We start from the raw sequence: 27342 nt of genomic DNA, 5'->3' as shown, positions 1-27342 counted from the left end.
TAAATAATGTATATTAATTGAACACATAATGCTAGATGGCCATATTCGTACAGAGACTTGAAATGCTCAGTTTCTTAAGTAGTCTCTCAAGTAGGAACTGAACTTCTCAGCTCCAGTTTCCAACACGTCCTTCAGCTGGTTGATATCATCACCAAATACATCATAGACTTTTTCTTCCAAATTACTAGCTGTCAAACCTCTGCTTGGAGCTGGTTTAGGATCAGGTTGTCCGAAATAGGAAGATGAGGAAATGGCAGTAGCTCCGTTGAATTCTGTTTGAAGTTTGGAGCGGGCATTGGAGTCTTCTCCGTAAGTAGAACGGCCAAATACCTGGTCAGATGAAATTGCCTTCTGTCCAGAAAACTTTTGAGAAATCTCACCTGGAGTATCATCATTAAGGGCACCGTGTCTTGCTGGACGACTTGCCTTTTCAACAGATGGCTCGGGATTGCTAGAGGAGGCAGTCATACCGAACCCCAACTTGGCAAATTGCTGAGTTGTTTTCTTTACAGAAGCAGTGGACGCATTAGAGTAGGATGGTTCCAATACGAAGGCATCTTGAGTTTTCGAAGATTCCACCGGAGCAGTGATGGAGTTTGTTGCGGTTGAGGCAGACTCAATTGAAGAATCAGCTGGGTTATAGCCTAGCTTTTTGACAGCCTCTTCTTCCTCACGAGCCTGTTTTTCAAAATCATCAAAATCAAAGTTGGCCTCTTTGGCACTTAATTTCTTTGCTCCGAGACGGGCTCTACTCCTAGTAGAGCTGCCTCCAAGTATATTCTTTTTGGGACCAGACGTGGTAGTTGTCTTGACAGTAGTTCTCTTTGGAGCAGAGTTTTGCGGCAATTGAGGAGTGCCCGATCTTGAGCTGATTGCGTTCAGTGAAGATGTAGAAGAGTTGACGGCAGGTTTAGACCAACTGCTGAAGAAATCTTCATGATGGTCTGTTGGTTCAGGGGTGGAGTTGTCAGATCCTGTACCATCTAAAACATCAGGAAATTTGGCAAAATCTTTCTCCACCTTTTGAGCTAGCTTCTTTTTATAGTTCACAGCGATTGGGTTGTCGTATTTTTGCTTTACTCCAGTGGTTAACAGACTCCCACCGCCATTTTTGTTGTAGAACTCCTTGAATAAATCATTTCCACCATTCTTCATAGAGCGCAACTCTCTATAGGTCCAATTAGCATCCAACACAGATGATTTGACAAAAGAAATATGAACACCAACATTTCTATGTTCCCCCGAGCACTCTAAACAAACAAAAATTCCAAAAGGAATAGAAGTCCAACTTGGGTTACTGGCTTGACAGTCATTGCACTGTTGGTTTGCAGGTCTTTTCTTCAAACGCTTGAAGATTTCCTCAACTTCTGCCTTTGTGGCAAACTCATCTGCCGACATTGATTCCGTGTTTTATGATGTAGAAGGTGCGAAGTTGATTTGAAATAACAGCTCAAGGAAGAATTCAATTACGTAATATAGTTGAAATTGTAAGGTTGACGAGAAAATGGTATTTGATCCTCAAAGTATAGGAGAATCTGTAAGAGAACTGTATTCTAGATAAGTTGATCCGGAAGTCAGAGTATGCAAAGACTCGGCGACCGTATCTACTATTATTTTGAGACGACACAGGGCAAAATCGAACTGAAATTGCTATATGATAAGATCAAAGGGATCTAATAGCCAGACTAGGATGAAATTGAGGCCAAGTTGCCCATGCTTGTTCTTCCGCAGATTTTTACAATTCTGCTATTATTTCAGCCACTCCAACAGTATCTCCATCCAGTGAAAAGGACGAGGTTGATATTTGGTAACGGGTTACCTCGAAAGTTAACTAACATCTATTTTATCAGTTAATCCCGACTCATCTCATTGCATCGCATATCCATGTCTCTGTTTGATCTTCTTAGACAGAGGGTCCCTGTGAGAATATTGCCCCTTCCTACACGGGATGAATGTACAGAGGACTTCTTTTATCAGCTAATATCGACTTGTGAAAGCATAGTCACTTCTAACCCTTTTTACGTGAGAAAGGCACTTTCCCGTATAGTAGACTCTCTAGAAGCGAGGTCCATATATGATGATAATTATTTTGATAAGCTGTACGAGTTGTATGCTAGTTTGTCATCGCAACCGCTTGGGGACCTTGACACGATACCTCAGGACATATTGGAGTACCGCATCAACGAGCAGAAATCTGTAAAGATTAAGGAAAGCCCCAACTTTATTTCAGGAAGGGGAACAACTGGGTTAAGGACATGGGAGGCATCCAAACTATTAGCCTTAAGGTTTAATAATGACAAATCTTACCTGCCGTATATTCAAAATAAAAAAGTTGTAGAACTGGGAGCAGGTACGGGACTGATTGGTATTAGCTTACTAAGACTGGCAAGTCATGTCACATTAACTGATGGAGATCCAAATTTAGTAGACCAAATAACGAACAATATACGGTTGAATGAAAACGATGCGTTGTTTGACCTAAAAACGTACAGCTCCAGAGTTCTCCTTTGGGGAGGTCCTGAGTCGGCTCCCAAATGTGATACGCTAATTGGGGCAGACGTCACGTATGATGTGTCGATTTTGCCAGAGCTAGTGAAGAGTCTTCAATCGTATGAGTACAGCGTTGCGTTAATTGGTGCAACTGTGCGGAACGAGGTCACCATCAATGCTTGGGAAGGGCAATTGACGGACGCAAAATTGAATTGGGAAATAATAGAAATAAAACAGATTTCAAGTGATCCAGGGGTTTTCGACGAGCCTATATGGTTCGATCCGTCGGGGGGTTTGTCAATTAAGGTGTATAAGATATGTAAATAGAAGCTGAACGTAATCCCATCTTCCCTTATCACTTCCTAATGGGGAAATATGTCTTGGTTTTTCCCCTTAGAGGAGTTTTCGAGTAAGCCCTTTCCGGGCGCCGAACGGTACCTCCTGGCTTCCCTTCGATCCCTCCAATCCCCCGCGCTCCATATGTTGATATCAATTCCCAAATACAAATAAACAACCTATTGTTCCCTGCCATGAACAAGGAGAGATTAAGCCCTCCTTTAAATGTTTCACAGAGATCAGATATGCTTCACGACAATGAACACGTCGCAGATAGGATGCATATGGATCTTGTGATGAAAAACCACAACTTGATACGGGAGCAGGAACGCCTGGAACTGTTACTTCATCAACTTCAAGAGGAGTTGACAATAAAGGGCAGTCGGCTAAATGAACTGGTTTTAGAGAACAAGAAACTCAGCAACGAATTACAGCACGAGATTGAAATAAATGAAAAGGAATTTAATCGTTTCAATGGGCTTAAGAAGACGTATGATTACAAAGTTAAACAGTTGTCGAATCTGTTGAACAACCAAAATAACCAAGATCATTCCCACAGTTTGACGGAAAAGTTTAATGATTCTGCAGCCATTGAAGAACTCAGCAAACAGTTACATGTTTTGGAAAAAGATTACGAATTGGAGAAGAGCTCCAAAGTTCTTATCATCGATCAATTTGAGTTAATGAAACAAGATTACACAGAGCTTCATACAAAGTATTCCAGGTTACAACAAAGCTATGAAGAGTTGATAGAAGAAATGTCTTTTGAGGATCTGGACAGTCACCCCGAACAAGAGTCATCAATACCAGAGACGCCGTCAAACTTGGAGCAGGAGTTTTTTGGCGGTGTAGATTTGTCGTCCCAAGCAAGTAAACGACTTTCAATAAATTTTCTAAGCGGAAACTCCTCATTAGTGGGTGATGAAGATCCTTCTATAGATGAGGAGGAGAAAAAGGTCAATATACAAGACAATAATCATAACAAACATGGACATAGAAATCCTTCACACAATAAACTCAACGGTAATAATAACGCTACTCATATTTTGGATATGGATCTAGATGTATACAGCATGCAAATGCGCAACCAATCATACCTTCACAATCAGGAGCTGATCAAATTGGAATTTGAACTTAAATCATTGCGGCTGCAGAACGAAAAATTGTATTCATACATAGGGTTTCTGTTGCAAAAAACTGCCAATGATAGCTTCAGCACTTTCAAACACGAATTTGAGTATGAGTATTCGGATGCAATCAACATAGAAAGCGCCAAACGAAATTTGAGGCAGATAATGCGTAGTTCTAGCGCAATGCCTATACGTCCAGAATTACATCAAACATCCAACAATAGTGACGAGGATGATTATGGAAATGAGACTGTAGAGAATATCGATCTAGATTCATTAACGACGGATATCAACAACGACAAAAAAAGAGGCTCACTCAATCAAGACAGCAGAACAGACCGATCGTTTTCTGTTGATTTGACAATACCCCCATTGACAGTAAAGAAACGACAAAAATCTACCCACAAACTCAAAGGAACAGATACAAATCGATACGAGATAATACGAGATATCACATCATTAAAATTGCAAAACATAAGGAGGAGGAAGAGAGACAAAAAACTTAAGTCATTACATTTGAAACGAATCCCCTCTAACACGTTAGTAAACTCATACCCTATACTGAGCTCCTCACTGTCATCGTCAATGATGATGTGCCATCGACATCATATGGTAGACTGTCATTGCCAGACGTATTTTCTGCCGATCAACAGCATGTTCAACGGACTGATTTTGTCCTTGAATAATCTCTTACTAGGAACAGCCCTTATTCCCATGACAGAACAAAAGCAAGAATTGTTTCTGGACGTAGATTGAAGGGGTAATATTTATTAATAGAGTAAGGCAAGGTAGTATTACCATGCATCAACAAAGATCACAAATATTTTCAGTCATGTGACTCCAAGATGTACTCCGGATTCCAAACACGAAAAGTTTCAAAAAAAAAGTGGTCCGATTCGTAAGTGGACTATAACTACAAGACTTGGACTGCATTTGGGTTCCTCTTCGTCCTTCCTATATCTCATGATCTAGAATGGCTCTTCATAATTACATATACCTAAAGCACCATCATGTGGATGGCTCCGACGCTAAAGAACTAGATGATGATGATATTACGCTCATTATGGTCAACGAGAGGAGGGCAATTCAGCCATCCCAGGACCAGGAAAAGGTCGACAAGAAGCGCAAATTGAGACCTCGGAAGCATAAAAAGAATGCACTAGAAGATTGAGGCAGGTCCCAACTTCGTTGAATAAATGCAAAACAAAATAATACACATGTTTGAGCCCACTGACACCTCTCTTTCAAATTTTTTTTCCAGACAGGTTCTTATTGGACGCTAGTTCTATCTAACCACCAACAAATCGCTAATGTAGTCATTGATTACCGCTTGGAAACACAGAACGTGCTCTTGAACGGAAACTAATTGGCACTGTCTAATAAGGTGGTATGGTACAAAGAAGAAGAACCATTTTGGGTGAAGTTTTTACTAGCTTAGCTATTGTGTGGTGGACGACTATATCGTGAGATGTAGAGCTGATAGATTGTATTACGTAATTAATGTTAGTTAATTGACATCACATGGATTAAGTTGCATCTTTAATGTTTACTCTTTGCAAGAGATGGCTCAAATGTCAACGTTTGATTCAAAAAGTTCTCTAGTAAACTCTACAACTTACTGAATTGGGAACAGTTTGGAAAACTTGGAATCTCTGTCTGATAATGGAATTTTAACCTCTGTACACCACTCATCTCCTTTGCCTTGCCCTCATCGTTGGTGTACCCGATTTGCAGGTTTCCTTCGCGACTACTCAGTATTCTCCCCCGTCTGGTCTCACTCCCACCAGAGCATACATAGCCTACCTCCAGCGTGTGCCACCCACTACTTAGGCTAAAAGATACCATCATTCCCCCTAACTGACCGTTAGCTTACGCAGATCTGGTTTTGTTCTCCCCAAACCGTCATTGCGTGGGGTTTGAGCTCAACAAATTGTAAAGAGGCGGTACGTATCAACCAATTACATGGGATTTGCGAATTGGCGCAATTGAACCGCTAAGCCCTATCCATCTCTTCCCTCTCGTACTCTTTGTATCAGTATTTTTTTTCCTCCTGAAACTTGATATTTTTTTTGGGGAACCTTTAATCTGAAGGTCTTTTTTTTTTTTTCCTTCTTTGCCGAACGGTAGCATCTCTAAAGCACCACCTGGCCTTTACAATTCAGATAGCCGTTCTTTCAAAGTCTGGACTAACAAATCAACCATTGGTTGTTTTTGCGTTGTGAAACAAACCCAAGAATGTCGTCGTCATCTTCCCCAAGTGCAAAGGCAACGCAGCCCATTCCGAAAAAATCCATGCTCATAAAGACTGACAAACCCAGAACACATGTATGTCAAACATGTACTAGAGCTTTCGCAAGGTTAGAACACCTCAAACGTCATGAAAGGTCGCATACCAATGAAAAACCGTTCCAATGCGGAGTCTGTGGACGGTGTTTTGCCAGGCGGGATTTGGTACTTCGGCACCAGCAGAAGCTACATCTTGAAGTATTCAACAGCAACAAGAGAAAGTATACTCGCAGACAGAGTTCAGGAGGTGTCTCTAGTAACTCAGACTCGAATGGTAATGAAACTGATGCATTAAATGACAACATCAACATAGTTCACAATAACACAGAGGCATCATTGCCCCTGCCTGATAGAGATAACCTTTCATCAATGAAGCAACCGCTGCCACAAACGGTTGGTACTACGGATTCAGACTCCTCACCATTTTCGCCTCAGAACTTAGAATCTTTGCCGATCTCTCAATCGTTCAACTTTCCTTTAAGCAAGAATTACACGATGCAAACTGCTAAGAGCACTACTACGGATAACGCTTCCAACAATACCCCTACATTAACAAATCAACCCATGCAGGACTACTCCAATATATCTGGTGTTCCCATGGAATATTTTGACCAAAACTTGAATCTTTTACAGAAATCGGAAGACTGGCTTAACGAATTTATTAATACTCCCTTTGACACCAAATTCCCACAAGCTTCCAGCAACGTCGGTTTCCATGAGACTCCTGAACAAATATCAATACCGCAAATGAGCACTACTGCATCACTGAATACCGAATCACCTATAAACTCTAATGACCTTTCAATGTTGTTTAAATCAAGACAATTGGATTTATTCTCTAAGATGGATTTCAACAGTTTTGGAACTGCTCCAGACGAATCTGGTGCTCGTCTAACTGAAGATTTACGTTTCCATATCATGTCTACCTACAACTTATCCAATGGCCAATTTCCTCAGCTATCCGAACTCAACAGCTACCTCAGTTTCTATGAACAGGAGTTTGACAGATACTTTCCATTTATCCATATTCCTTCATTGAACATCTTGGAAAACTATGAGCAAATCCCTTTGTTGCTTTCTATGGCGGCAGTGGGTGCGCTATATTCATTCCATGCCAGGAACTCCACCATGCTTTTTAACTTTGCCCGATACCTTATTCATAATTACATGGAAAAACATATAAACAGCAAACTGTCACCTTCTAATCTTTCTCCTGATGGTAGACCTGGGATGATGAATGCTAACTCAAATGGCTCAAATTTTGAAGATGTTCCTCTCTTTGTCACTCAATCGCTGTTATTGCACATGTACCTCGGAATATTTCATAACGATTTGGATGTCTCACATACAGCGATCAAGCAGCTGACCTCGTTGGTTGGACTCGTCAAAACTACCCATCTGGATACTCCGTTGGAAAACTTTATTATGCCTCCCACAGCTCTCTCTAAGGATAACTTAACAGATCAAACGCTTCTCAAGAATAACTATGATTATTTCATTCTGGCCCAATCAAGGATCAGAACAGTTCATTGTTTATACTTGTTGAACATCCTATTTACATCGTTGTGTGATCTTCCCATAGCTTTACATCCAAGTGATATGAAGTGTGGGTCTCCATGTGACGGAGATTTGTGGCGGGTCAAATCACCGCAAGAATGGGTTCAATGCGTCTCACTTGAGAGCTTCAATATAATCCACATTAGCAATGGCGAATCTTCCTTCGCAGATATCTGGTATGATTTGACTAATCATTACTGCGATAAGGGCGTTTCTTTGAGAACGTTACTTTCGTTATTGATGACACTAAATGGATTAGTGCATATTGAGAGAAAGAATTTCAATGACAACGAATGTGATATTAACAAAAGGGCTGCACGTTGGAGACTGAACTCTCGATTACAAATTGAGTCACTTATCAAAACGTGGGAATCCTTGTGCATTGTCAATGGTGGTGTCCTGGTTCCAAGAGGCCAAAGGAGTATTTTAAACATAAACAAGCGTCCAGTATTGAAGCTTATTCTACCATTGTTGTCGTTCGTGAAAATCCGTAAATGTGTCGAAATATCCCCATTTATGGAGAAAGTGTGGCAACGAAATTGGCCTGGAATGATTACTGCAATCAAACAATTGGATAAAGACCCAGAAGCTTTGAGGGAAGCAGCCAATTATGCAATGGATATCATCAGTCTATAGATCGAAATAATTTCCATCACAAGAGATGCTGAGCAGACGTCAGTGCGAACACCCATCTTCTTCCTAACGTGCATATTCACTGCAGTGCTAGTTGTAGCAGAGTATGTTTATGCCACTGAAATTTGGGCCAAAAACTATCTTGTTTCCACAAACATGAAATCTCCGTCTCCGTTGTCAACTTCTGACAGAGTAATTTGGCTTCGTGTGGAAACCTTGATGAAGAAAGTCGATTTTAACTTAACTCCCAAAGGATCAAACCAGACTTCGTACTCAGAGTTTTTAAGGATTCAAGCCAATGGTGCTCTAGATGTTGAAATTCTGGACGATGAAATTGCCCAGCTAACACTTGAACCAGGAGACTTAAAGCCCATCGCTCAAATTATCACAGCTGCCAGACTTTCATCTAGGTCTTTGAGTTTAGGAGTCCGAATCCTAGCGGATGCTCCAGTTTGGCCCATAGCTATGGTATTTGCTGAAGCCTTGAAGGCTCGAGCAACAGATATCCACATACAACACAACACCTATTCTGCAAATCCTTCACCAGTCTGAGGTAAAATAATGACTATGCATTTACGTACCGAGTACGTCATATGATCAAATTCGTAAGTATGTATTATAATGGAATGACTTATATGAACGAAGTTCAGTCGCATTTAGAAGTGTGTTGCTATTGGAATTATATTAATTGCAAGGCCGGCCCCGCTTATTTATAGCTAAAAAACACCAGTTTCATGCGTAAAGAGGTTTTTCGCCAAAGTTTGTAGTAGATGCAACCTCCTACCAATTGTGAAACTGGAACAGGCAAGAAGGAATACAACTGCTGTTACCATAAACATCGATGCTAACGCTGTATATGTGTAAAATGTGGATATAGTCAGCAATCTCAAAAACCCAGAATCAGCGTTTAAAAAGGACATTTCAGATATGAATATCCTATAAAATTTGAGAATCAATGACGTTGTTACACGCTGAGATTTATTTGAGGTTGTGTCCACGGGACTAGCTGTACTAAATTTGGTGATGACCTCGTTACCTGTAAGATTGAAAAACTCTTCAGTATCTCTGATAATGTCTGAGGAAAATACAGTGACTGAAAACAATTCTTTGATAATTCGGACAAGCAAAATAGGAAATACCGTAGCCCCAATGGCATCCCAAAATCTCATCGTTACGGGCCTTTGATCAACTGGAAACGTATTTGCCGGACGGTAAGCTCTGGTTGTTGCTTCTTCGACACCATCTCGACGATCTTCTTCCGGTTCGCTTGCGCTCACTCCTATTTCTCTTCGCCTTTCTGCAATCAGTCGAATCATCTCCCTCAAAGAGTCGTTATCATAGGGGTCATATTCCTCAATTACACGATCATCCGAAGCCGAATTGAGACTTCCCACACTCTCCGAACGATCTATGTGTTCTTCTTGAATAGCATCTGTTTCATTTCCATTCCTCCTTCTTCTGAAGACACTCCATCGTACCATTCTGAATAGGAAAATGTTAACCTGGATAACTTCCTAGTAGACCCAAGTACGGTATGACTCGTGAGACCATCTAATAGTTTCCAAGGTGCGAAATTAGCAAAGCACCGAACACCAATGCGCGACCACAACTAAACGTTCTCCTATTGACAATATAAATCCTCTTCATTGGACAAGTCGTTTAAAGATCCATACTTAATCCAAAAAATGTCAGGTGGACCAGTTCCAGTGTTCAAAAAGTACACTACGGGATCCAAGGGGATCTGGGAGAAAATCAGACAGTTGCTCACTTTGGTTCCTAACCGTTCCACTGGTAATCCATTGGTAAAGAATTACAGAGTTCCTCCTCCAGGATCCCAAACCTTGAAGTACAAAGACCCAGTTACTATCCCAGCTGGCGACATAGTGAAAAACCAATATTATGACAGAGATCACAGAAGAAACTATCCTCGTCTTGTTGCTTTCGATCAGACTAAGGTTAGCGGCCTGTTGACTTTGGGATCCGCTCAGAACCCTCGTATTTCTGTTGGAGAAAAGGGCCAGAAGGAGCTTGCAGTATTCGACCAGAGTGTGTCGTTGTCATCAACTTTGGCTACGATTGACCCCAAAGTTGTAAAATCTGAACTTCTTGCTGAGGGAGGCTCTCCAGTGGTTGCTCCCAGTTTAAACAAAAAGATGAAGTTTAGATTGACGGAAGAATCTGAGCATGGTATGTATCCTGAGGACTACCCAATCCGCATTTTTGCTCAGAACTAGAGATTATTTATTTATGTGAATGCTTAATGGTATTTTTGGAGTCTTGTAGTTCTTCACGGATCTTTGAAGCGAGTTTTTTTTGTAATGAGAGTTCCTAGGAAGACAATCTTATCTTTCCTGGCGCGCGACGGTGATACACGTCGGCCATCCATTGAACTTTATTGAAACTTCTTCAAACACCACATTGCAGTCTGTATTCATGGTACGGACGCTCATTTTAGTTGCGCTTGGCCTTGTGGTCGTGGCATTGCTTGTACTGTACCTTTTGGTGTTGCTGTTTTCGCATAGTCCGAGAAACCCTTTCGAAAGTGAACTATATTTCATCACCACTGAGAAGGATGGATCAAAAAGTGCACCTTTACCACTCCCCGTTGCAAACAGCCCTAGTGACGGAACAATAGAGTTGAGTGTTGTCATTCCCTGCTATAACGAGACAAGTCGTCTGAAGCTTATGTTTGACGACTCGATAAATTACTTGAAAGAAACTCTTCCAGATCGATTTGAAATTTTGATCGTTGATGATGGTTCGAAGGACAGCACAGACAGCTATGCATTAGACTTGGCTCATAACACATATAACCTGAAACCAGGTCAGTTGCGCGTGATCAAGTTTGAGGAGAATAGGGGTAAGGGTGGAGCTGTTATCCACGGGCTGCAGCATATTAGAGGTGAGTATGGAATCTTTGCTGATGCTGATGGAGCAAGCAGTTTCAAGGACATGTCAAAACTACTTGCCCAGGTAAAAAATGTCGAAAACAAGAACAATGACAAGATCCCTGCTATAGCAATTGGTTCAAGAGCTCATATGGTCAATACTGATGCTGTTGTTAAACGGTCATTCATTCGCAATTTCCTTATGTATGGTCTCCACATGTTGGTTTACGTGTTTGGTATAAGGCAGATCAAAGATACACAATGTGGATTCAAGTTATTCAACAAAAGCTCAATTGCATTAATTTTCCCGTTCATGCACACTGAAGGATGGATCTTCGATGTGGAGATTCTGATAATAGCATTAAGAAAAGGCATTTCCGTGTCTGAAGTTCCAATTTCGTGGCACGAAGTTGATGGTTCCAAGATGGACTTGGCAAGAGACAGCATGAACATGGCTATTGATCTAGTAGTTACTAGAATGGCTTATATTTTGGGAATTTACAAAGACTCGGTAGTAACCAAGACTAAAGTAGAATAATAGAAACATAAATAAATTAACTATACAAAAATTCTTCATTGAAGTCTATCGAAATTCTAATATCTATTGAAGTCCTTTTAAAGAATGACTCAGGTAAAACCCAACAAAAGCTACTGCAGCCAGCAACACCCAACTCAGCCAGACTATTTCATGATTGACAGAGATCGATACCACATAACCCCAAATAAACGGGCCCAGGGCTCTGGCTAGCGCTGTTAATGACAAAGTAGTTCCATTCACAAAAGCACTATGTTCTCTGGGTGAAGCTCTGTGAATTAAAAGAATGACCTGTGGGAAGGCCAGAGAACTTGCCAAAGTCTTGAGAATATTTGTTGAGTACAATAGTGTTGTGCTTATAGCTTGGGGCAAATTAGGAGGTATTGTGAACACCAGATATGGCACGGCAAAATATGAAACTGCAGTCAGTATCAAACAACACTGCAGGGCTTTGATTCTATTGAAAGTAATGTCAACCCACGGATAAATGAAAACAACCACCAACACACCAGCGACACCCGTGGTGGAGAGTAACGTACCGATTTCTGGGGTATTCAGTCCCATTCCTCCAGCAATCAGAAATGGAAACTTGGAAGCTAAATTACCATCCTCATCTCTGGCAACATCATAAGCCAGAAACACAGGAAGAAATTCGTCGAACACGACAGCAGTGAAACACAATATGAAATTCTGAGTAATAGCATTGAAGGTCTTACCCTCTAATAGTACATGCCATGGATAGCCTGATTCATGGTTTCTTCTCATTTCTGCACTAACATCTACAGAGTGATTCGAAAAGGTTCTCATAATGTTGGCTGAAGTAGTTCTGTATAGCTTTCCAACTGTAGTCGTCTCGTCGTCAAGATCATCATCATCATCGTCTAAATCATCCTCGCTGACATGATAACCTTCGATCTCTTCTTCGTTACTTGTGGATCCCAATAATGGATCTGCTTCAGATGGAACTGCCATTAACGAGCCACCTCTCTTGAATGGCATTCTCCAAGGTCTTTGAGGAACATCGAAACCCAAAAAGTTCCTTATGGAATCACCAATATCTAAGAGATAATCTCGTTGGTCTTTTAGGGTATGATGAGTTTCTTCTAAGAAAAGAGCACCAAATACCAGTGAAAATAATAGGAAGACACTAACAACTAAATTGGGGAGACAATAGGGATACTTTTTGACCAAAGAGTCAAGGAATGATTTTTGAACCACCAGGGATACTAAACGGTAAGAGTAGGTCGATCTCGTATACTCTTCAGCCGATATTTTTACAAGATGTCCACTCATAGGCCCAATGACACATCCTAGTTGCCAAAGAAGAGGAAGTGTGCTGAATGCCAGAGGAGCATGATATGGATTAGTAGCCACTTCCCCAAGAACAGTTCTTATCACAGCAACGTTTCCATTAACTGCACCCATAAAACTTCTAGCAAAAAGTGCCATCCAGAATGAAGTAGAAAAGCCAAATACAAGAATAGAGAAAGTTGTACCTAGAATTCCTATCATCAGGACTTTTTTTCTTCCAATAACATCAGCCAGCCTGCCTAAATGAATGGAGCACAGAAACTGGAAAAAGGCAAATGATGCTGAAAGATAGCCGCAGTACTTTGATATATGGGCTTCATCGGGAGCGATATGAAAATCTCGGACCATGAAAAACACATAGGGAAACATAGATGTGAAGGTGATAGGTTCGGCAAATCTGACCACTCCAAGGACAAAGATTTGCCAAATCGGAAACCCTTTCATTTGCTCTTTAAATGAGGGTTTTGTCATGATAAATGAGAATGCAGTATGTATACAGAGTGGAATAACTTATGATTCATTCTGAGATTGAGACGCACCATTTCTTTGTGGCTCATGAGATGTCGATGTCGGATGGTCGCTGGTGTTGGAGAGATTCGATCTGGTGCATTATTGCTTATCGAGATGACACTGAAAGAGAAAATCTCTGCTAGTTCTTTTTTCCCTTTCTGAAATGAGAAGACTTGACACAGAAGTGGAGATCCCATGGAAAAGAGGCAGAAAGTAACACAAGATACAGTGATCCCGCGTTTGCTTCATGCGGATTATCGTGCTAAGGTGGAGGAGTTTAAGAAGGTTCGCATCATTCAGGACAGCTCTATTAAAGATCCAGCCTCCTTGGAGTACGATATGGTGATTGAAAACCAGAGAGGAATTTCTTTGTTTGGAATCCCTCTTTATGGCGGCAATTCTCTAGTGCATCCGTTAGATCCTCCAAACTATGAAACAGAATCTGGTAGACCAGTGAACGATTTTGAGCTTTTTCCACTCCCTGATCTATCATGGCGCTGGACTTGGGATAAGTGGCGTGTGTTGATGATTGGTGATCTAGACGAACAAGGCTGGTCTTATGCCTATACCCGATTTAGGGGCCATAGGTGGCGCGGAATCTACAGAGTGAACAACTTTATTAGACGCCGTTTATGGGTCAGAGAGAGGATACAGGAAGATTCTCACTTGATAGAGGAGGACTCAACAGATGCCATGATTACGCAAAACTCACATCCATTAAAAAAGACTGAGTCTCCTGTAGACACAGAGCCTGACTTTCCATCGGACCTTTCTGATCTGTTGGAGAATTGCAAAATTGATAGAGAGCGTACCGAGTTGTTACTAAGGTCTGTTCTTGAAAAGACAAAAGGGGACGAAACCATCCTAGAGAATTACCGTGATAGTATTCAGAAACTTGTTGATGAAACTTTTGTTTTCAATAACTCTAAGAAGTTGTTTTGGGATCAACTGGCTTCGGTCCATCATAATTAGCGCTCGCCACCTTTGTTCTTCCTTGTTCAAAGTAACTATGGAAGAACAGGATTTGCTGATACAACTGGCTCTCATACACAGCAAGAGAGTGTTTGAAAAGGTTCATCGGAAGCCATATTCTTGGGATTGTGAGTATTGCAGGTGCGTGAGTTTATCTGAGGGATGCTAACCTTAACGCGTTTTCAGTATTTTTGGAGCTTACAAGAAACAAATTACAGAAAGAACAAACAAAAAAAGAAGAAGACACAGATAAGACGAAGCCGACGAGACTGGAGCGTAAAGATAGATTTTCTCTGAAAGGCAAACCTAAGTTGAAAATAACTCGGAAATCCAGAGTCAAATCAGTGATCAGCAAGAAGACAACTGACGCACTGGAATTGGTGGGAGTTAAGTACAATACTACTTGCAACAAGTTCGAAATGAATGTTGTCCCTGAATATTTTGTCAAAAATGTCAAGTTTATTCTACTGATACATGCCTTTAATGAGTTATGTACCAAAAGTTCAACTCTCTCAGACGTAATACCAGTTCTGAAAAGGATAAACAAAGTTCTCAGAAATACTACGTTTGTTGACTTGAAAGGAAATTGTAAAGGTAATACGAATTGCAGAATGTTTACTCATTATTTTGAGGCCTTAAACAAAACTTTGGTGGCAATCAGTGCACATACTTGCGCTAATAGGCACCAAATTTTTCAACTTGCAATCAACATATACTTGCATTTAGTCCAAGTGATGGCAACAAAACTCTTCTGCACGCAACAAACTCGTCCAATAGACAAACTGCTGGCTCATATTGCCCAACCAGTGGTGGACAGTGTAATCATGGACCGGCCATTACCACAGTCAGCTCCAACCCCCTTGCCAACATATTTGGAGCTCTTGAAAACCCAAAAGCTACCATCTACGAAATACAACCTGTCTGAGGTTGAACAAAAAGATGCGTTATATGACTTGGCTCATTATTTCTTGACTGTGTTACAACTAATTATAGAAAACTCTAAAGATGCCTTTACTCTCACAGATATAACACACAGAAAACTGCTACTCGCTGCTATCATTCACTGCTCAGAACCAGGACTGGCTCGCATATACAGAAAGATTCAATGGTAAGACCTAAGGCACTGGGTCCATTTCACGAATCGGATCAAAATAACTGTGTTCCATAGCTTCCTTTGCTGTTAGCCGTTCGTGGTGATCATAACGCAGTAGTTTGTCTAGCAAGTCAATAGCTTCATTGCAAACGTATTTTGCATTCTCATCGTTTGCAAAACGAGCCAAAGGTCTTTTCACAAAATAGCTTAGAGCCTCGTATTCTTCCCCGAGAGTAAGCTTATATTTCTCAAGATACTTGTATAAATCTTCAGTGCCTAGGACACGTACAATTTGAACCAGTTGATCTGTGTTTGACTTACCATGGAAAAACGGCACCTTCATAAACACCATTGATGCTAAAGTGGCTCCAAATGACCATAGATCCAATGAATAGTCGTAATAACGAAAGTCCACTAGAAGTTCGGGGCCTTTGAAATAACGAGAAGCCACACGCACATTATACTCCGTCTCAGGATGATAAAATTCTGCTAACCCCCAATCTATCAACCTCAGCTTCCGCTGCTTATGGTCAATCATAACATTATGTGGTTTGACATCTCGATGCATTATGCCCATTGAATGACAAAAATCTAAAGCCTTCAGTAGCTGAAACATGTAATACCGCACATCAAGATCAGAAAATGTGGGATACAGGGTTCTAAAGTCGATATTATCTACTGATTCGAATATTAGTGCAGGTGTTTTGGAAACGGAGTCTCTAACAGTATCTAAAAGGGAAATTATATTGGGTCCACCTAGAAGGTTTTGAAGAATCTTCACCTCTCGTTTTATTTTCTTACGCCGAATGGGTTTCAGAACTTTTATCACAACCTTCGATCCTTGTGGGATCTTGTACCCTTCGAACACCTCTGAGTATTTTCCCCTGCCTATTTTAGATGTTATTTCATATTGTTCAGGAGAATTCCATGTTAGCGTTACATTATCATAATCCCAGTATTCTTTGTCTTTTTTTTCATTGGCATCGGCGTAGACTTTAGAGACGCTATGTTCTGGCATGCTAGTTAATGTTTGAGTGTGACTGAGCGAAGGACTTGTGAAAAGAGGGAAATGCGTAAGCCTGTCAGTTTCTAATCCAGGCTAGCAATTCCCTCCACGCCATTTCCCCGGTATGGGGGCCATCCTCAGCGACCTCTCCGCCCAGAACTGAACCTTCGCGACACTTGGGCCTCTCCCGCTCCAAAATAGAATCAGAATCCGATCATAGTTACCACGACAGTTCATCCCCCAATCCATCTCCTCTCTACAGTAAGAATGTCTCAAGAAGTATATGAGGCCGCATTGGACTTGCTGCGCAGGTTGGATGCTAAAAATATTTCCAAGCATCTTACGAATATTTGTAAGTTGAACCCTGATCTTGCGGAGGATTTGTTATCATCTGTTGATGTCCCCCTTACTACGAAACAATGTGCGGAATCAGGGAAACAGTACTTGGCCTGTGATTACAACAGAGACGGTGACTCATATCGTTCTCCTTGGTCAAACAAGTACTATCCTGCTTTAGAGGATGAAGAAGATGCACCTTTCCCTTCAAAAACTCTAAGGGAAGCAGAAATCTTCGCCAACAGCTCGTTTGACGTATACAGAGATTTGTACTTTGAGGGCGGTATTTCATCCGTTTATTTGTGGGATATTGATGAAGACGGAAACGATGTGTCTAAGGACGGTAAGATTGGATTTGCTGGAGTGGTGTTGATCAAGAAAGAAGTTGACGCTGGAAAGTCTGGATCTTGGGATTCAATTCATGTTTTTGAGGTGCAACCCAACGAGTCTGGTCCTTATGCTACTTACAGAATTACCTCAACCATCATTTTAGACCTTTCCGCTGGAAAAAGCGAAGATCAACTCTTGGAATTGTCAGGTAATCTGACGCGACAAACTGAAAAGGATCTAAAGTATCAGGATCTTTCCTCACACATTTCAAATGTCGGTAGTATGGTAGAAGACATTGAATCCAAGCAAAGGAACATGCTGCAGGAGGTTTATTTTGGTAAGACGAAAGATGTAATTGGAGATTTGCGGACCACAAAAGGCATATCCAGTCTTAAAGAAGAATCAGAGAAGCAAAGTGAATTGATCCAAGGCATGCGTAACTTATAGGTAAATAGAAACCGTACATTCCATTACTGAGACTAGTTTTCATTTGTCTATCATAATCCACTCACCATCCAACATCGTCTGGAATCACCTCATCAAACTTCATTCGCGTTCGATATTACTCTTTTCAATCTAACACTTGCTTCCCCAACAATGGTCTCCTTTGAATCATTGATCCCAACGCATCCAGGCCTTCTGCCCAAATGGCTTGTCTTCATATCCGCAGTCTCATTCTTCAACTCTGCTCAAACTTACTTCACTGGTCCTAATATTACCAGACAAGTTTACGCAGCTAAACCAGCCGAGACTACGGGATTGAGTTCCAGAACTTTTGGTACTTGGACCCTTGTAAGCGCTGTGATCCGTTTTTATGGTGGTTATTACATTTCTAATCCGCAGGTCTACCAGCTTACGTTTGCTTCTTATACCATTGCATTGCTGCATTTCGCTAGTGAATGGCTTCTGTATGGAACTACAAGTTTAAGTGCAAAAGGTAGTAAGCTAGCAGGCCCATTCATTGTGGCAACCACAAGTCTGATTTGGATGTGGACTCAATGGGATTACTACGTAAGCCCAGTATGAGGGATCTTAGACTAAACTACTAGCTGATACTCAAAAGAAAAAATTGAATGAAGTTTTGTACATATGTATACCTAGATCTTGGTGGGATCTTGCAGCTTGAGAACCTCAATTGCTGGCCCAAGCAATCTCTGGAATCCATTCTTATCTAGGGTAACAACCTTGATCACGTCACTTTTAGCAACGACAGTAGCTTGACGTGGAAGGTCGTTCAACAGAGCGAGTTCGCCAAAGTAATCACCTTTGCCCAATGTTGCCATATGTCCTTCACCTTCTTTAAACACTTCAGCTTCACCTTGTTCAATAAAATAAAAGTTTTCTCCTGGTTCGCCTTCACGGATGATCGTGTCGCCTTTGTTGTAAGTCTCAGATTCTAAAGCATCAGCGAGCTTATTACGTTCATAGGAGTTGAGACAGCGTAACACTGGAACATCCTTGAGAAACCCATCATACATCGCACGTCTCTTGGCTGTACCTTCAAGTAAAATTCTTCTAAACGTCATACGATCAAGTGCCCAAAGAACACAGTCCTGACTAGAAATCACGGTGGCCGCCCGCGGCGAGTTATACATCAGTGCAAGTTCACCAAAGGTTGACCCAGACTTTCCTTGGCCTTTAGTCTCTCCATTGACAACAAATGTGACCTCACCGCTTTCCAAAACGTAAAAGTAATCACCTTCGTCGCCTTGTTTGATTATCTCTGTTCCGCGTGGCACTTTCTTCTCTTCCAAGGCATATATCACTGTTCGTAGTGCTTCATCTTCTAGCTGGCTAAACAGGAAACTCTTTCTGACAATGTTGTTTAAACGTTGCAGTTGCTCATCACTCAGGTCGTGGACAGGTGGCTGCCAAGAACTGGTAGCAAAAATTTCTGGATTCACAGATTCGGCACTCACAGAGATACGTCTCTCTGGGTTGAACTTAACCTTAGCAAGATGTGCGGCAAATCCTGAGCCAGGGGAGGCATTATCCAAAGGCCTTATTTTATTACTTTGAGGGTCTTCAGGATGAGTGAATGAGTCCTTAAAAATGCTACCACGATGAGGGTGATGAGACAATGGTTCATGAGGATCACCTCCAAACTGGTCTTTAAACAGAGGTGCGCCTGAAGCAGTCTGAGCAGGGCGTGAAGAGGGGGCTGTTGCTGTTGATGGTTGTTGTCTGGCAGGATCCTCTGCTAACTTATTGTTGAAGTAGTCCGCACAGAATTGGATCACATCTTTGGGTTTCTTCAAGGATAATTCTCTACTCAAGTCGTTTACGACGTCCGTGTATGCTGTCATGGTCAAACAGGGTTCAATTGATGTTTAGCTTGGTGTTTCTGTTTCGGCAACTTTCGTAAAGCTTGCTATTGGTGCTCAAAGCTGCTGATTTCAAATATCGTGAAAAAGATATAATTGAAATTCTACCTTGTTGCAAATTGCTAGTTGAACGGCTGTATGAAAGATTGAGGCAAAAATTACTTCAAATCAACTAGTCAGTTCTCACAGTAGGTTGGTAGGGTGGCGTTCTATTGGGAAGATAGATGCTGCTTCCCTCTGGAGATTAAGGAAGCTAAAAGGGGTCCGGAATGGGTAGAACACTACCAAAATATAATGCGCGAATGATCTGCGTCCTGTCACATTCTATTACTTATCTATCCAATCCGCTAACGGTCTCAAAAAGTGAAATATGTGGGTGTAGATTCTCCGAATCCCGATCTGCTTTCAAGTACGCCTGTTCAGATCGATCCAGCATCTCATCCAGTTCCAGAGCTGTAAGATTATTGTCCACTAATTGTTCCTGATTGCTGTTCCTCAATGAAGTAGTTAAAAGGAATTGTGCCAATTCGTGAGCTAGGGAATCTTTCTTCCCCAAATCCGCAGAATCTGATTGATTTGACCCGGCAAGTCGACTTAGTGTTGAGAACTTACCCATTGATATCACCAGTCTTTCCAGCCTTCTCTTGGAATCTGCTCTGGCCAGTAGAACTTGCTCTATAGTGTTGATATTGCAAAGCCTGTATATTATTACTGGCTGCGTTTGTCCAATCCGATGTACCCGGTCAATTGCCTGCAAATCTACTTGAGGATTCCAATCTGAATCGAATAATATTACTGTGTCACTCGCAGTGAGATTTATGCCAAGTCCTCCAGATCTAGTGGACAGGAGAAATATATCAATGTCTTTTGTAGCAAAACCTTTCACCATGCCAGCTCGTTCTTCTTGGCTAGTTGTACCATCAATTCTATAAGTAGAGTAATTCTCCTCTTGACACCACATTTCTACCAAATCCATCATTTTGGTGAATTGGCAAAAGATTAGTACTTTATGCTTTTTTCCGTCAGGGCTCTTCTTAGAGTCAAGTAATCTTGGAAGTAGCTGTGCTAACATTTGCATCTTACTAGACTCTCTCACAATTTTCTTGAAATCTAGTGGCTGATCGTCCTCCCACGGGTCAAAAAATAAGAACGGAGAATCACAAATTAGTCGTAACTGCATTACCAAATTTGAGAGTTTTTTCTTTAGTATCTGTGATCTCACAATACTCCAATATTCGTTTAACTTTTCATCAATGGCGATCTTTTGCTTTCCTCTACTGCTTTCATTGTATTTGGCATCTTGAGATCTAGTCAATCTTCGTCTCTTGCTATTAGATGGCAGTGAAGAATAGAAACTTTTATCTTCATTATCGTGCCCTATGTCATCTTCCGAATCGGATCCAAGCAAATCAATTAACTCAGCTTCTTGATTGGGGTTGGAATTCCCAGTTTTAGCTCTTCCGAGTGATGTAACTTCATCATTCATTACTTTGTCCAAAAATGTCGTCACTTCACTGGTAGTAAATCCTTTGATTTTGTTGCACTTCAAATACTCTCTGAATCCAATCCGTAAAAGTTTGTCTTTTAACTGGTTTTTCAGGGCCGCTTTATACAAAACCTCTTGAGCAGGAGTTAGCTTGGAATAAACTATGTATTCTCTCTTGGATGGAAGTCCTTTTATGACATCCTTTTTCAGTCGCCTCAAAAGGAAAGGCTTCAAAATTGTATGCAAACTGGTGATTAAAGATTTTTGAATTTCCTCATTAATCACTTCATTCAATTCCTGGTCGTTGTTGTCTGCTTTAAGCTCATCTAGGCTGGAAAAATCAAACCATTGTTGGAACATGTCGACATCATGAAAAATTGAAGGCAAGATAAAGTTCAATAAAGACCACAACTCCTTCAAATTGTTCTGCAATGGAGTTCCAGTCAGCAACAGACGGTTATTGGTTTTTAGCTTCTTGAGTTCTCTAATCAACAGGCAATTAGTATTTTTCAGTCTGTGTCCTTCGTCCACTACTAAATACTCCCATGATATCTTCTCAAGGTACTTTCTATCTCTAATAGACATTTCAAAGCTAGTCACCACTACATTAACGGACTTTTGTCTCAGTTTTTTTCTCAGTTTGGACCTAACCGGTGGTGGTCCTATATAGCACATGGTATCCAAGACAGGAGCAAATCTAGCTAGCTCATTGCACCAATTGTCAACAGTAGACAACGGACACACAATGAGAAACTTCCCTTTGATGTTCTGTTCATAGAGAAACACAAACAAAGATATCGTTTCCAACGTTTTCCCTAACCCCATCTCATCTGCCAGGATTCCGTTCAACCCATTTTCATACAGCGAAACTAGCCATCTCATTCCGTCCAACTGGTAGTCTTTCAAGACACAGTTTTCCAATAAAGCCGGCTGGTTGGCAGTTGATATTTCTCCCATCTTTACTGGTTTTTCCTTGTCAACAGTTGAATCCTTTACCAAATTTTCAGCTATTAACTCACTGAATTTTAGAGAATGGCTCACCAGATCATTTAGTCTTTTCAATTTTCTGTCCTTTGTCAACTCACTGAACTGATCAAACTCCTTCGTCCTTTCTACTTTGGGAGCTATCTTCTCTAGGACATAATCTTCATCATCTTCTTCCCCTCCCAGCGGTGACGTAGGCCCCATATGATCAAGGCTCTTCCTCAACGAGGGGCCAAATCCAGAATCAGGATTACGCGTGCCATACAGTGCGCGACACATGAAAAACCGGAACTTCTCACATTTTGGTGTCGTGCGGCGCAAGGATCCCAAGCTACGGTGCTGAGAGTCGACCAAGACACGACCATCAGGATCGACAAACTTCCCAGCTTGGGAAAAAATACCAACAAACCTAAAAACAACACCATCAGGATCAGCTCTGAAACATACCAATAAAATGTCAGATCACGAGTCTAGACCAGGGTCTGCAGATCTGGATGTGGATATGAAAGACCAAACCGTCGTAGCTCAATCCGAAGAGGAACACATAGATGATGCTGGCTCAAATGCTGATGCAAGAGAGGCAAACTCAAGATTGGAAGAGGAAGCTAAACAATATCTTGCAAGACAGACTAAACCTGTAATTGTTCCATCGTATGCACAGTGGTTTGATATCAATACCATCCACGATATTGAAAAGAGATCACTTCCCGAATTCTTCCCTCCTTTATCTGATAATTCCAAATTGAAAAGTCCTGAGATTTATTTGGAGTTCAGAAATTTCATGATCCACACCTATAGATTAAATCCCATTGAATATTTAACAGTGACAGCAGCCCGTAGGAACTTGGCTGGTGATGTTGCATCTATCTCAAGAGTCCACGGTTTTTTGCAAACTTGGGGTTTAATCAATTATCAAATTGATCCAAGAACAAAGTCGTCTCTGACTGGTCCTCAATACACAGGTCATTTTCAGATCAGCGTTGACACGCCTAGGGGCCTGTCTCCTTTGATTCCGAAGAACGCAACAGTCATCAAAGGTAAAGATACACCTTCAACTACACCATCAGTCACTGAACCAAAGACACCTCAGGACTTGGAAGGTAATGAAATTCCGTATAATTTGGAAATTCGTCGTAATGTATACGACTCCACACAAGATGCTATTACTTTAAAAGGTGAAGATAAGTTTACTTCAACCGTGATTGGTACCAAGTATTTCTTTTGCAACAGTTGTGGTAATGATTCAACAACAACGCGTTATCACAACCTCAAAGCCAAGAGCAATATTTGTTCCAAATGTTTTGAACAGGGTCAATTTCCTGCCAGTTTTCAAAGTTGTGACTTTGTCAATCTTGAAAAAATTGCTACTACTTCTGATGCTTCTGCATGGACGGATCAAGAAGTCCTGTTGTTATTGGAAGCTATTGAACTATACGATGACGATTGGAACAGAATCTGTGGACATGTTGGGTCTAGAACAAAAGAACAATGTATTTCCAAGTTTATTCAGTTGCCAATCGAGGACAGATACTTAAATCAACAGCTGCACAAGAAGAAACAGTTCTATTCAGAGAAATTAATTGGTTCAAGTGAAGGAACCTTAAAAGGTCCAAGGGAGCCTGTGGTAGAGACGGTTTCAAACACCATAGCACATTTAATCAAGACGGTGGATCCTGATCTAGCAGCAAACACTCTCTCAAAGGCAATATCTGGGATAGACAAAGGTACTGAGGACGAGGATATTGCTAGAGCAGCCAAACTAGCTATCGGCACTATGGCTGGAGAGGCTTATTTGAAACAGAAAGAAACCCTTTTGCAACAAGAAGGTCTAGTTAAACAAGTTGTTGAATTAGAACTAAAAAAGATTGAACTTAAGTTGAACAAATTATCAATTGTGGAGAAAACTCTTGATTTGGAGAAGAAGTCTCTTGCCAAACAGAAGAGCGATCTCTTAATAGACAGAATATCCTTGAGAAAACAGGTTTTGAAAGTCCAATCTAAATTGAAAAAGGCCTCGGAACTAGGTGCTACGGACGAAGGTCTACAATTATGTGAAGAGGCTCTAGTAGAGGCTTCAAGAGCCCCAAGAGTCGTAGTTGTAGGAAACAATGTTACTGACAATGAAAAACTTAAAGCAGATGCTAATATTGGAAATGGCGATGTTGATGTGATTGACGAAAGCTCCCAACCAATCAGCTTACAATTCCCCCAGGTGTATAAGTATTGGAGTTTGTAGTTATTACAGTAAGTAAGATGGAACGGATTTGAAACTCAGAGATAGTAGCTCACGTGACCGTATCGGATTCTGTTCACCCAAATCTCCAACTTCAGTTTACCTAAGCACAGTCCCCCCTTCTCCTTCCCCTGAAAATCTCGAGAACTTCCTCTGCCTTTCTCATAATAAACCTTTACGGCTCCACATGAAACTATCAACTTCGGTTCTCCTATTCTTCTGTATAGGAAGCGTGTTTGCTCACTCTTCATCGAAGCAGAAGAGCACCAGTAGGAAAATTGAACCCCTTTTTTTCGAAAATGGGAACGTTAACTTAGACACGTTGAACGACAGGCTTACTGAGTGTGCAGTAGTGCAGGAACTTCAACTCGTGTTGGAGAAGCAACATGGAGATGATGATGAACCTGAAGGCTACTTTCAGAGATTTTTCAACACGCTTTTCCCTTTTGGACCTAGTGGTAACGCTTTGTTGGCTACCACTTACATTTCCGGCCCTCCAAATTTACTGTTAGCTTTGATTCCTAGCAACATTGACCCTTCATCGCTCTCTATTTTGGTAAGCTTTGCCGTTGGAGGGCTATTGGGAGATGTCTTTCTTCATTTGCTTCCTCAGACGTTTGTTGGAGAACCTTTCGACCCTACTAAGCCTGAATTCATACTGGTTGATACTAAACGTAACACAGTTTTGGGCGTGTTTATATTCGTTGGCTTCGCCATATTCTGGGTCATTGACAAGTCTTTGCGTATCCTGGAGCACGAGCAGGGCGCAGAAGGTAACAGCCATGGCCATAGCCACAGCCATGTCCAACCTCAAATTGAACAGGAAATAAAAGACGAGGGTTTCTCCAATTCGGTTCAAAATAACGAGACTTTAAGCATAAACAGGAAAGACAAATCCAAGGCAAAAGATGAATCAACATCAGAGATCACAACACCTTCAATTTCCAACCCAAACGCATCCGTAAAAACGTCTGCCTACCTGAACCTCATCTCTGACTTTACCCACAACATTACCGATGGATTGGCTATTGCGGCTTCATTTTCAATCAGTCAGAATGTTGGATGCACCACCACGTTAGCTGTTTTCTTCCACGAGATTCCTCACGAGATCGGGGATTTTGCTTTGTTGATTCAAGGAGGATTTTCTAAATGGGCAGCCATGAAATCGCAGTTTGTCACTGCCATTGGTGCTTATTTGGGAACATTTATTGGAATTGCAATCCAGAATTTGGGGTCCAAAGATCTTGACATCAGCAGGTTTCAGGATGACTCTCTTGTTTCAAATATTGGCATTCTGGGGACCTCAGTTCAATGGAGTGATGTTACCCTTCCCTTCACCGCTGGTGGATTTCTTTACATAGCCACGGTAGGGGTTATACCCGAAATTTTGGAGCTCTCCGCAAACTCGACTCGACTACAAGAAACAGGGAAGGGTTTCTTACAGGTCATTTTTATGCTGATTGGCTTGTCTCTGATGTTCTTCATTTCGTGGTTGGAATGAATAGGCAATTTCCGGTGGAGAGGGTATTCGGACTTGGGCTCAAACACGCAGCGCATGCACGCACGAACCACAACACATTATTATACCTGATTTTTTTTTTTTTTTTGACAGAGAGAGACAGGTTTGAGCCGCAATTCACGTGATCCCCCTTATCACAGTACCCACCAAAGTATAAATCATACGGCAGCCCTTTGTTTGATTTCTTCTTCACCTATATACTAAAAGAATGAGCGTCCTATACACATTTGTTTGGTAATTATCCTTTCAGCAAGGCCCTTATTTGCCTCTTTTAACCTTGAAATTCAGCTATACTAACCGTGTTTTAAGGCCCGATTCGGAGGCCAAAAATGTCTATGTGACAGGAACGTTTGATAACTGGTCAAAGAGTATCGCCCTGAAAAAAAAGGACGATCTGTTTACAGCTACAGTTCCGCTAAATTTGGGCTCCAAGATTGTTTTCAAGTTCGTGGTTGATGATCAATGGGTTGTATCGGAAGACGAAGAAAAAGAGACCGATGAACAGGGTTTCTTAAACAACATACTATCAGAAGAAACACTTTTGGCGCTTGATACCCATTCAACTTCCTCAAGTCCAAAACTGAAGCAGTATTTGTCAAGAACTACAGAAACAAGTACTTTTACGGCTGTGTCCTTCCTCGACAGTGACGATCAATATGAACATGTTCCTGACCACCTAGAATCGTTTGGCCAGATTGCTTCAGAGATCTCACCCATTGCGGATGATTCCTCGATGCAGGCTACACTTTCAGGCTCAGACGACTCTCGTCTTCCGTCCGAACAGGTTTCGGTATCCACTAGTCCTGAGGTTTCCTCACTAATAACTCGTGTCCGAAAGCTGTTTCGTTATTAATAATTATTACCCACATTAGGCACCACGCGCTTTTTATGTATGTTGTCAAAAGTTGTTAATGTATTCATTAAAGTGTGTCGTGTCGACATTTTCTAACTATGTATACTCTGTTCCCATTTCGCAAACTCCTCTCTTCGTTTGATGATATTGATAAATTCCACATTGCTCTCAATATGATCAAAGGGAGTCGTGCCTATGATTTCGTGCTCCCCCGTAGCTTCTCCCATGAAAATATTCTTCAGTCCACTTTGGTCCCGAGGCTTGACCAATGCTCCACTGTAAATGTCCACCTGATCTGATGCTTCAATACTCAATATTGCTCCTAGAGCAACGATCACACATGCAACCAATGCTTCAATCTTGATATCAAGAGGTAGCTCTAAATTGTGATCCAATACCCTCTTTGCAACCTGATTAAATGTGTACGACGCATAACCAGCATTAAGCAATAACAAGGACCCTATAACATAACATACTCGGCTGATGAAGCTCATTGGTCCACTTGAGAAATGACAGACAAATGTAACAGG

The 27342-nt window shown here is 41.3% G+C and overlaps 18 protein-coding genes across 18 annotated transcripts; 11 read left to right on the top strand and 7 right to left on the bottom strand.

The window, feature by feature from the left end:
- Positions 1 to 66: 66 nt before the first annotated feature.
- PAS_chr3_0559 (ADP-ribosylation factor GTPase activating protein (ARF GAP)) lies at positions 67 to 1398 on the bottom strand (the record flags this gene model as incomplete). The annotated part of the gene is made up of 1 exon (XM_002492741.1): positions 67 to 1398. One exon carries the CDS (start codon positions 1396 to 1398, stop codon positions 67 to 69), a length of 1332 nt encoding a protein of 443 aa, XP_002492786.1.
- Positions 1399 to 1884: 486 nt separating this feature from the next.
- PAS_chr3_0558 (uncharacterized protein) lies at positions 1885 to 2817 on the top strand (the record flags this gene model as incomplete). The annotated part of the gene is made up of 1 exon (XM_002492740.1): positions 1885 to 2817. The coding sequence occupies one exon, from the start codon at positions 1885 to 1887 to the stop codon at positions 2815 to 2817; it is 933 nt and encodes a 310-aa protein (XP_002492785.1).
- Positions 2818 to 3020: 203 nt separating this feature from the next.
- PAS_chr3_0557 (Hypothetical protein) lies at positions 3021 to 4712 on the top strand (the record flags this gene model as incomplete). The annotated part of the gene is made up of 1 exon (XM_002492739.1): positions 3021 to 4712. One exon carries the CDS (start codon positions 3021 to 3023, stop codon positions 4710 to 4712), a length of 1692 nt encoding a protein of 563 aa, XP_002492784.1.
- Positions 4713 to 6191: 1479 nt separating this feature from the next.
- On the top strand, positions 6192 to 8984 carry PAS_chr3_0554 (uncharacterized protein; the record flags this gene model as incomplete). The annotated part of the gene is made up of 2 exons (XM_002492738.1): positions 6192 to 8427; positions 8536 to 8984. The coding sequence occupies 2 exons, from the start codon at positions 6192 to 6194 to the stop codon at positions 8982 to 8984; spliced, it is 2685 nt and encodes an 894-aa protein (XP_002492783.1).
- A 164-nt stretch (positions 8985 to 9148) lies between these two features.
- On the bottom strand, positions 9149 to 9913 carry PAS_chr3_0553 (Hypothetical protein; the record flags this gene model as incomplete). The annotated part of the gene is made up of 1 exon (XM_002492737.1): positions 9149 to 9913. The coding sequence occupies one exon, from the start codon at positions 9911 to 9913 to the stop codon at positions 9149 to 9151; it is 765 nt and encodes a 254-aa protein (XP_002492782.1).
- Positions 9914 to 10117: 204 nt separating this feature from the next.
- PAS_chr3_1199 (uncharacterized protein) lies at positions 10118 to 10666 on the top strand (the record flags this gene model as incomplete). Its single annotated transcript, XM_002492736.1, has 1 exon — positions 10118 to 10666. The coding sequence occupies one exon, from the start codon at positions 10118 to 10120 to the stop codon at positions 10664 to 10666; it is 549 nt and encodes a 182-aa protein (XP_002492781.1).
- A 199-nt stretch (positions 10667 to 10865) lies between these two features.
- Positions 10866 to 11858, top strand: PAS_chr3_0552 (UDP-glucose:dolichyl-phosphate glucosyltransferase; the record flags this gene model as incomplete). The annotated part of the gene is made up of 1 exon (XM_002492735.1): positions 10866 to 11858. One exon carries the CDS (start codon positions 10866 to 10868, stop codon positions 11856 to 11858), a length of 993 nt encoding a protein of 330 aa, XP_002492780.1.
- Positions 11859 to 11921: 63 nt separating this feature from the next.
- On the bottom strand, positions 11922 to 13637 carry PAS_chr3_0551 (Vacuolar membrane protein of unknown function; the record flags this gene model as incomplete). Its single annotated transcript, XM_002492734.1, has 1 exon — positions 11922 to 13637. The coding sequence occupies one exon, from the start codon at positions 13635 to 13637 to the stop codon at positions 11922 to 11924; it is 1716 nt and encodes a 571-aa protein (XP_002492779.1).
- Positions 13638 to 13871: 234 nt separating this feature from the next.
- Positions 13872 to 14648, top strand: PAS_chr3_0550 (Meiosis-specific protein of unknown function, required for spore wall formation during sporulation; the record flags this gene model as incomplete). Its single annotated transcript, XM_002492733.1, has 1 exon — positions 13872 to 14648. One exon carries the CDS (start codon positions 13872 to 13874, stop codon positions 14646 to 14648), a length of 777 nt encoding a protein of 258 aa, XP_002492778.1.
- Positions 14649 to 15067: 419 nt separating this feature from the next.
- PAS_chr3_1198 (uncharacterized protein) lies at positions 15068 to 15760 on the top strand (the record flags this gene model as incomplete). The annotated part of the gene is made up of 1 exon (XM_002492732.1): positions 15068 to 15760. The coding sequence occupies one exon, from the start codon at positions 15068 to 15070 to the stop codon at positions 15758 to 15760; it is 693 nt and encodes a 230-aa protein (XP_002492777.1).
- A 3-nt stretch (positions 15761 to 15763) lies between these two features.
- PAS_chr3_0549 (Alpha' catalytic subunit of casein kinase 2) lies at positions 15764 to 16759 on the bottom strand (the record flags this gene model as incomplete). Its single annotated transcript, XM_002492731.1, has 1 exon — positions 15764 to 16759. The coding sequence occupies one exon, from the start codon at positions 16757 to 16759 to the stop codon at positions 15764 to 15766; it is 996 nt and encodes a 331-aa protein (XP_002492776.1).
- A 255-nt stretch (positions 16760 to 17014) lies between these two features.
- On the top strand, positions 17015 to 17860 carry PAS_chr3_0548 (Beta subunit of the capping protein (CP) heterodimer (Cap1p and Cap2p); the record flags this gene model as incomplete). Its single annotated transcript, XM_002492730.1, has 1 exon — positions 17015 to 17860. The coding sequence occupies one exon, from the start codon at positions 17015 to 17017 to the stop codon at positions 17858 to 17860; it is 846 nt and encodes a 281-aa protein (XP_002492775.1).
- Positions 17861 to 18010: 150 nt separating this feature from the next.
- On the top strand, positions 18011 to 18439 carry PAS_chr3_0547 (Endoplasmic reticulum membrane protein; the record flags this gene model as incomplete). Its single annotated transcript, XM_002492729.1, has 1 exon — positions 18011 to 18439. The coding sequence occupies one exon, from the start codon at positions 18011 to 18013 to the stop codon at positions 18437 to 18439; it is 429 nt and encodes a 142-aa protein (XP_002492774.1).
- Positions 18440 to 18510: 71 nt separating this feature from the next.
- On the bottom strand, positions 18511 to 19719 carry PAS_chr3_0546 (Regulatory subunit of the cyclic AMP-dependent protein kinase (PKA); the record flags this gene model as incomplete). Its single annotated transcript, XM_002492728.1, has 1 exon — positions 18511 to 19719. One exon carries the CDS (start codon positions 19717 to 19719, stop codon positions 18511 to 18513), a length of 1209 nt encoding a protein of 402 aa, XP_002492773.1.
- Positions 19720 to 20068: 349 nt separating this feature from the next.
- Positions 20069 to 22486, bottom strand: PAS_chr3_0545 (uncharacterized protein; the record flags this gene model as incomplete). The annotated part of the gene is made up of 1 exon (XM_002492727.1): positions 20069 to 22486. The coding sequence occupies one exon, from the start codon at positions 22484 to 22486 to the stop codon at positions 20069 to 20071; it is 2418 nt and encodes an 805-aa protein (XP_002492772.1).
- Positions 22487 to 22661: 175 nt separating this feature from the next.
- On the top strand, positions 22662 to 24443 carry PAS_chr3_0544 (Component of the RSC chromatin remodeling complex; the record flags this gene model as incomplete). Its single annotated transcript, XM_002492726.1, has 1 exon — positions 22662 to 24443. The coding sequence occupies one exon, from the start codon at positions 22662 to 22664 to the stop codon at positions 24441 to 24443; it is 1782 nt and encodes a 593-aa protein (XP_002492771.1).
- A 184-nt stretch (positions 24444 to 24627) lies between these two features.
- PAS_chr3_0543 (Zinc transporter) lies at positions 24628 to 25941 on the top strand (the record flags this gene model as incomplete). The annotated part of the gene is made up of 1 exon (XM_002492725.1): positions 24628 to 25941. The coding sequence occupies one exon, from the start codon at positions 24628 to 24630 to the stop codon at positions 25939 to 25941; it is 1314 nt and encodes a 437-aa protein (XP_002492770.1).
- A 963-nt stretch (positions 25942 to 26904) lies between these two features.
- Positions 26905 to 27306, bottom strand: PAS_chr3_0541 (Hypothetical protein; the record flags this gene model as incomplete). Its single annotated transcript, XM_002492724.1, has 1 exon — positions 26905 to 27306. One exon carries the CDS (start codon positions 27304 to 27306, stop codon positions 26905 to 26907), a length of 402 nt encoding a protein of 133 aa, XP_002492769.1.
- Between the last annotated feature and the right edge of the window lie 36 nt (positions 27307 to 27342).

Source organism: Komagataella phaffii, chromosome 3, assembly GCF_000027005.1.
Source record: "Komagataella phaffii GS115 chromosome 3, complete sequence".
NCBI lineage: Eukaryota > Fungi > Ascomycota > Pichiomycetes > Pichiales > Pichiaceae > Komagataella > Komagataella phaffii.
Note: the sequence above shows the minus strand (reverse complement) of the source record. Positions and strands in the feature narration are given on the sequence as shown.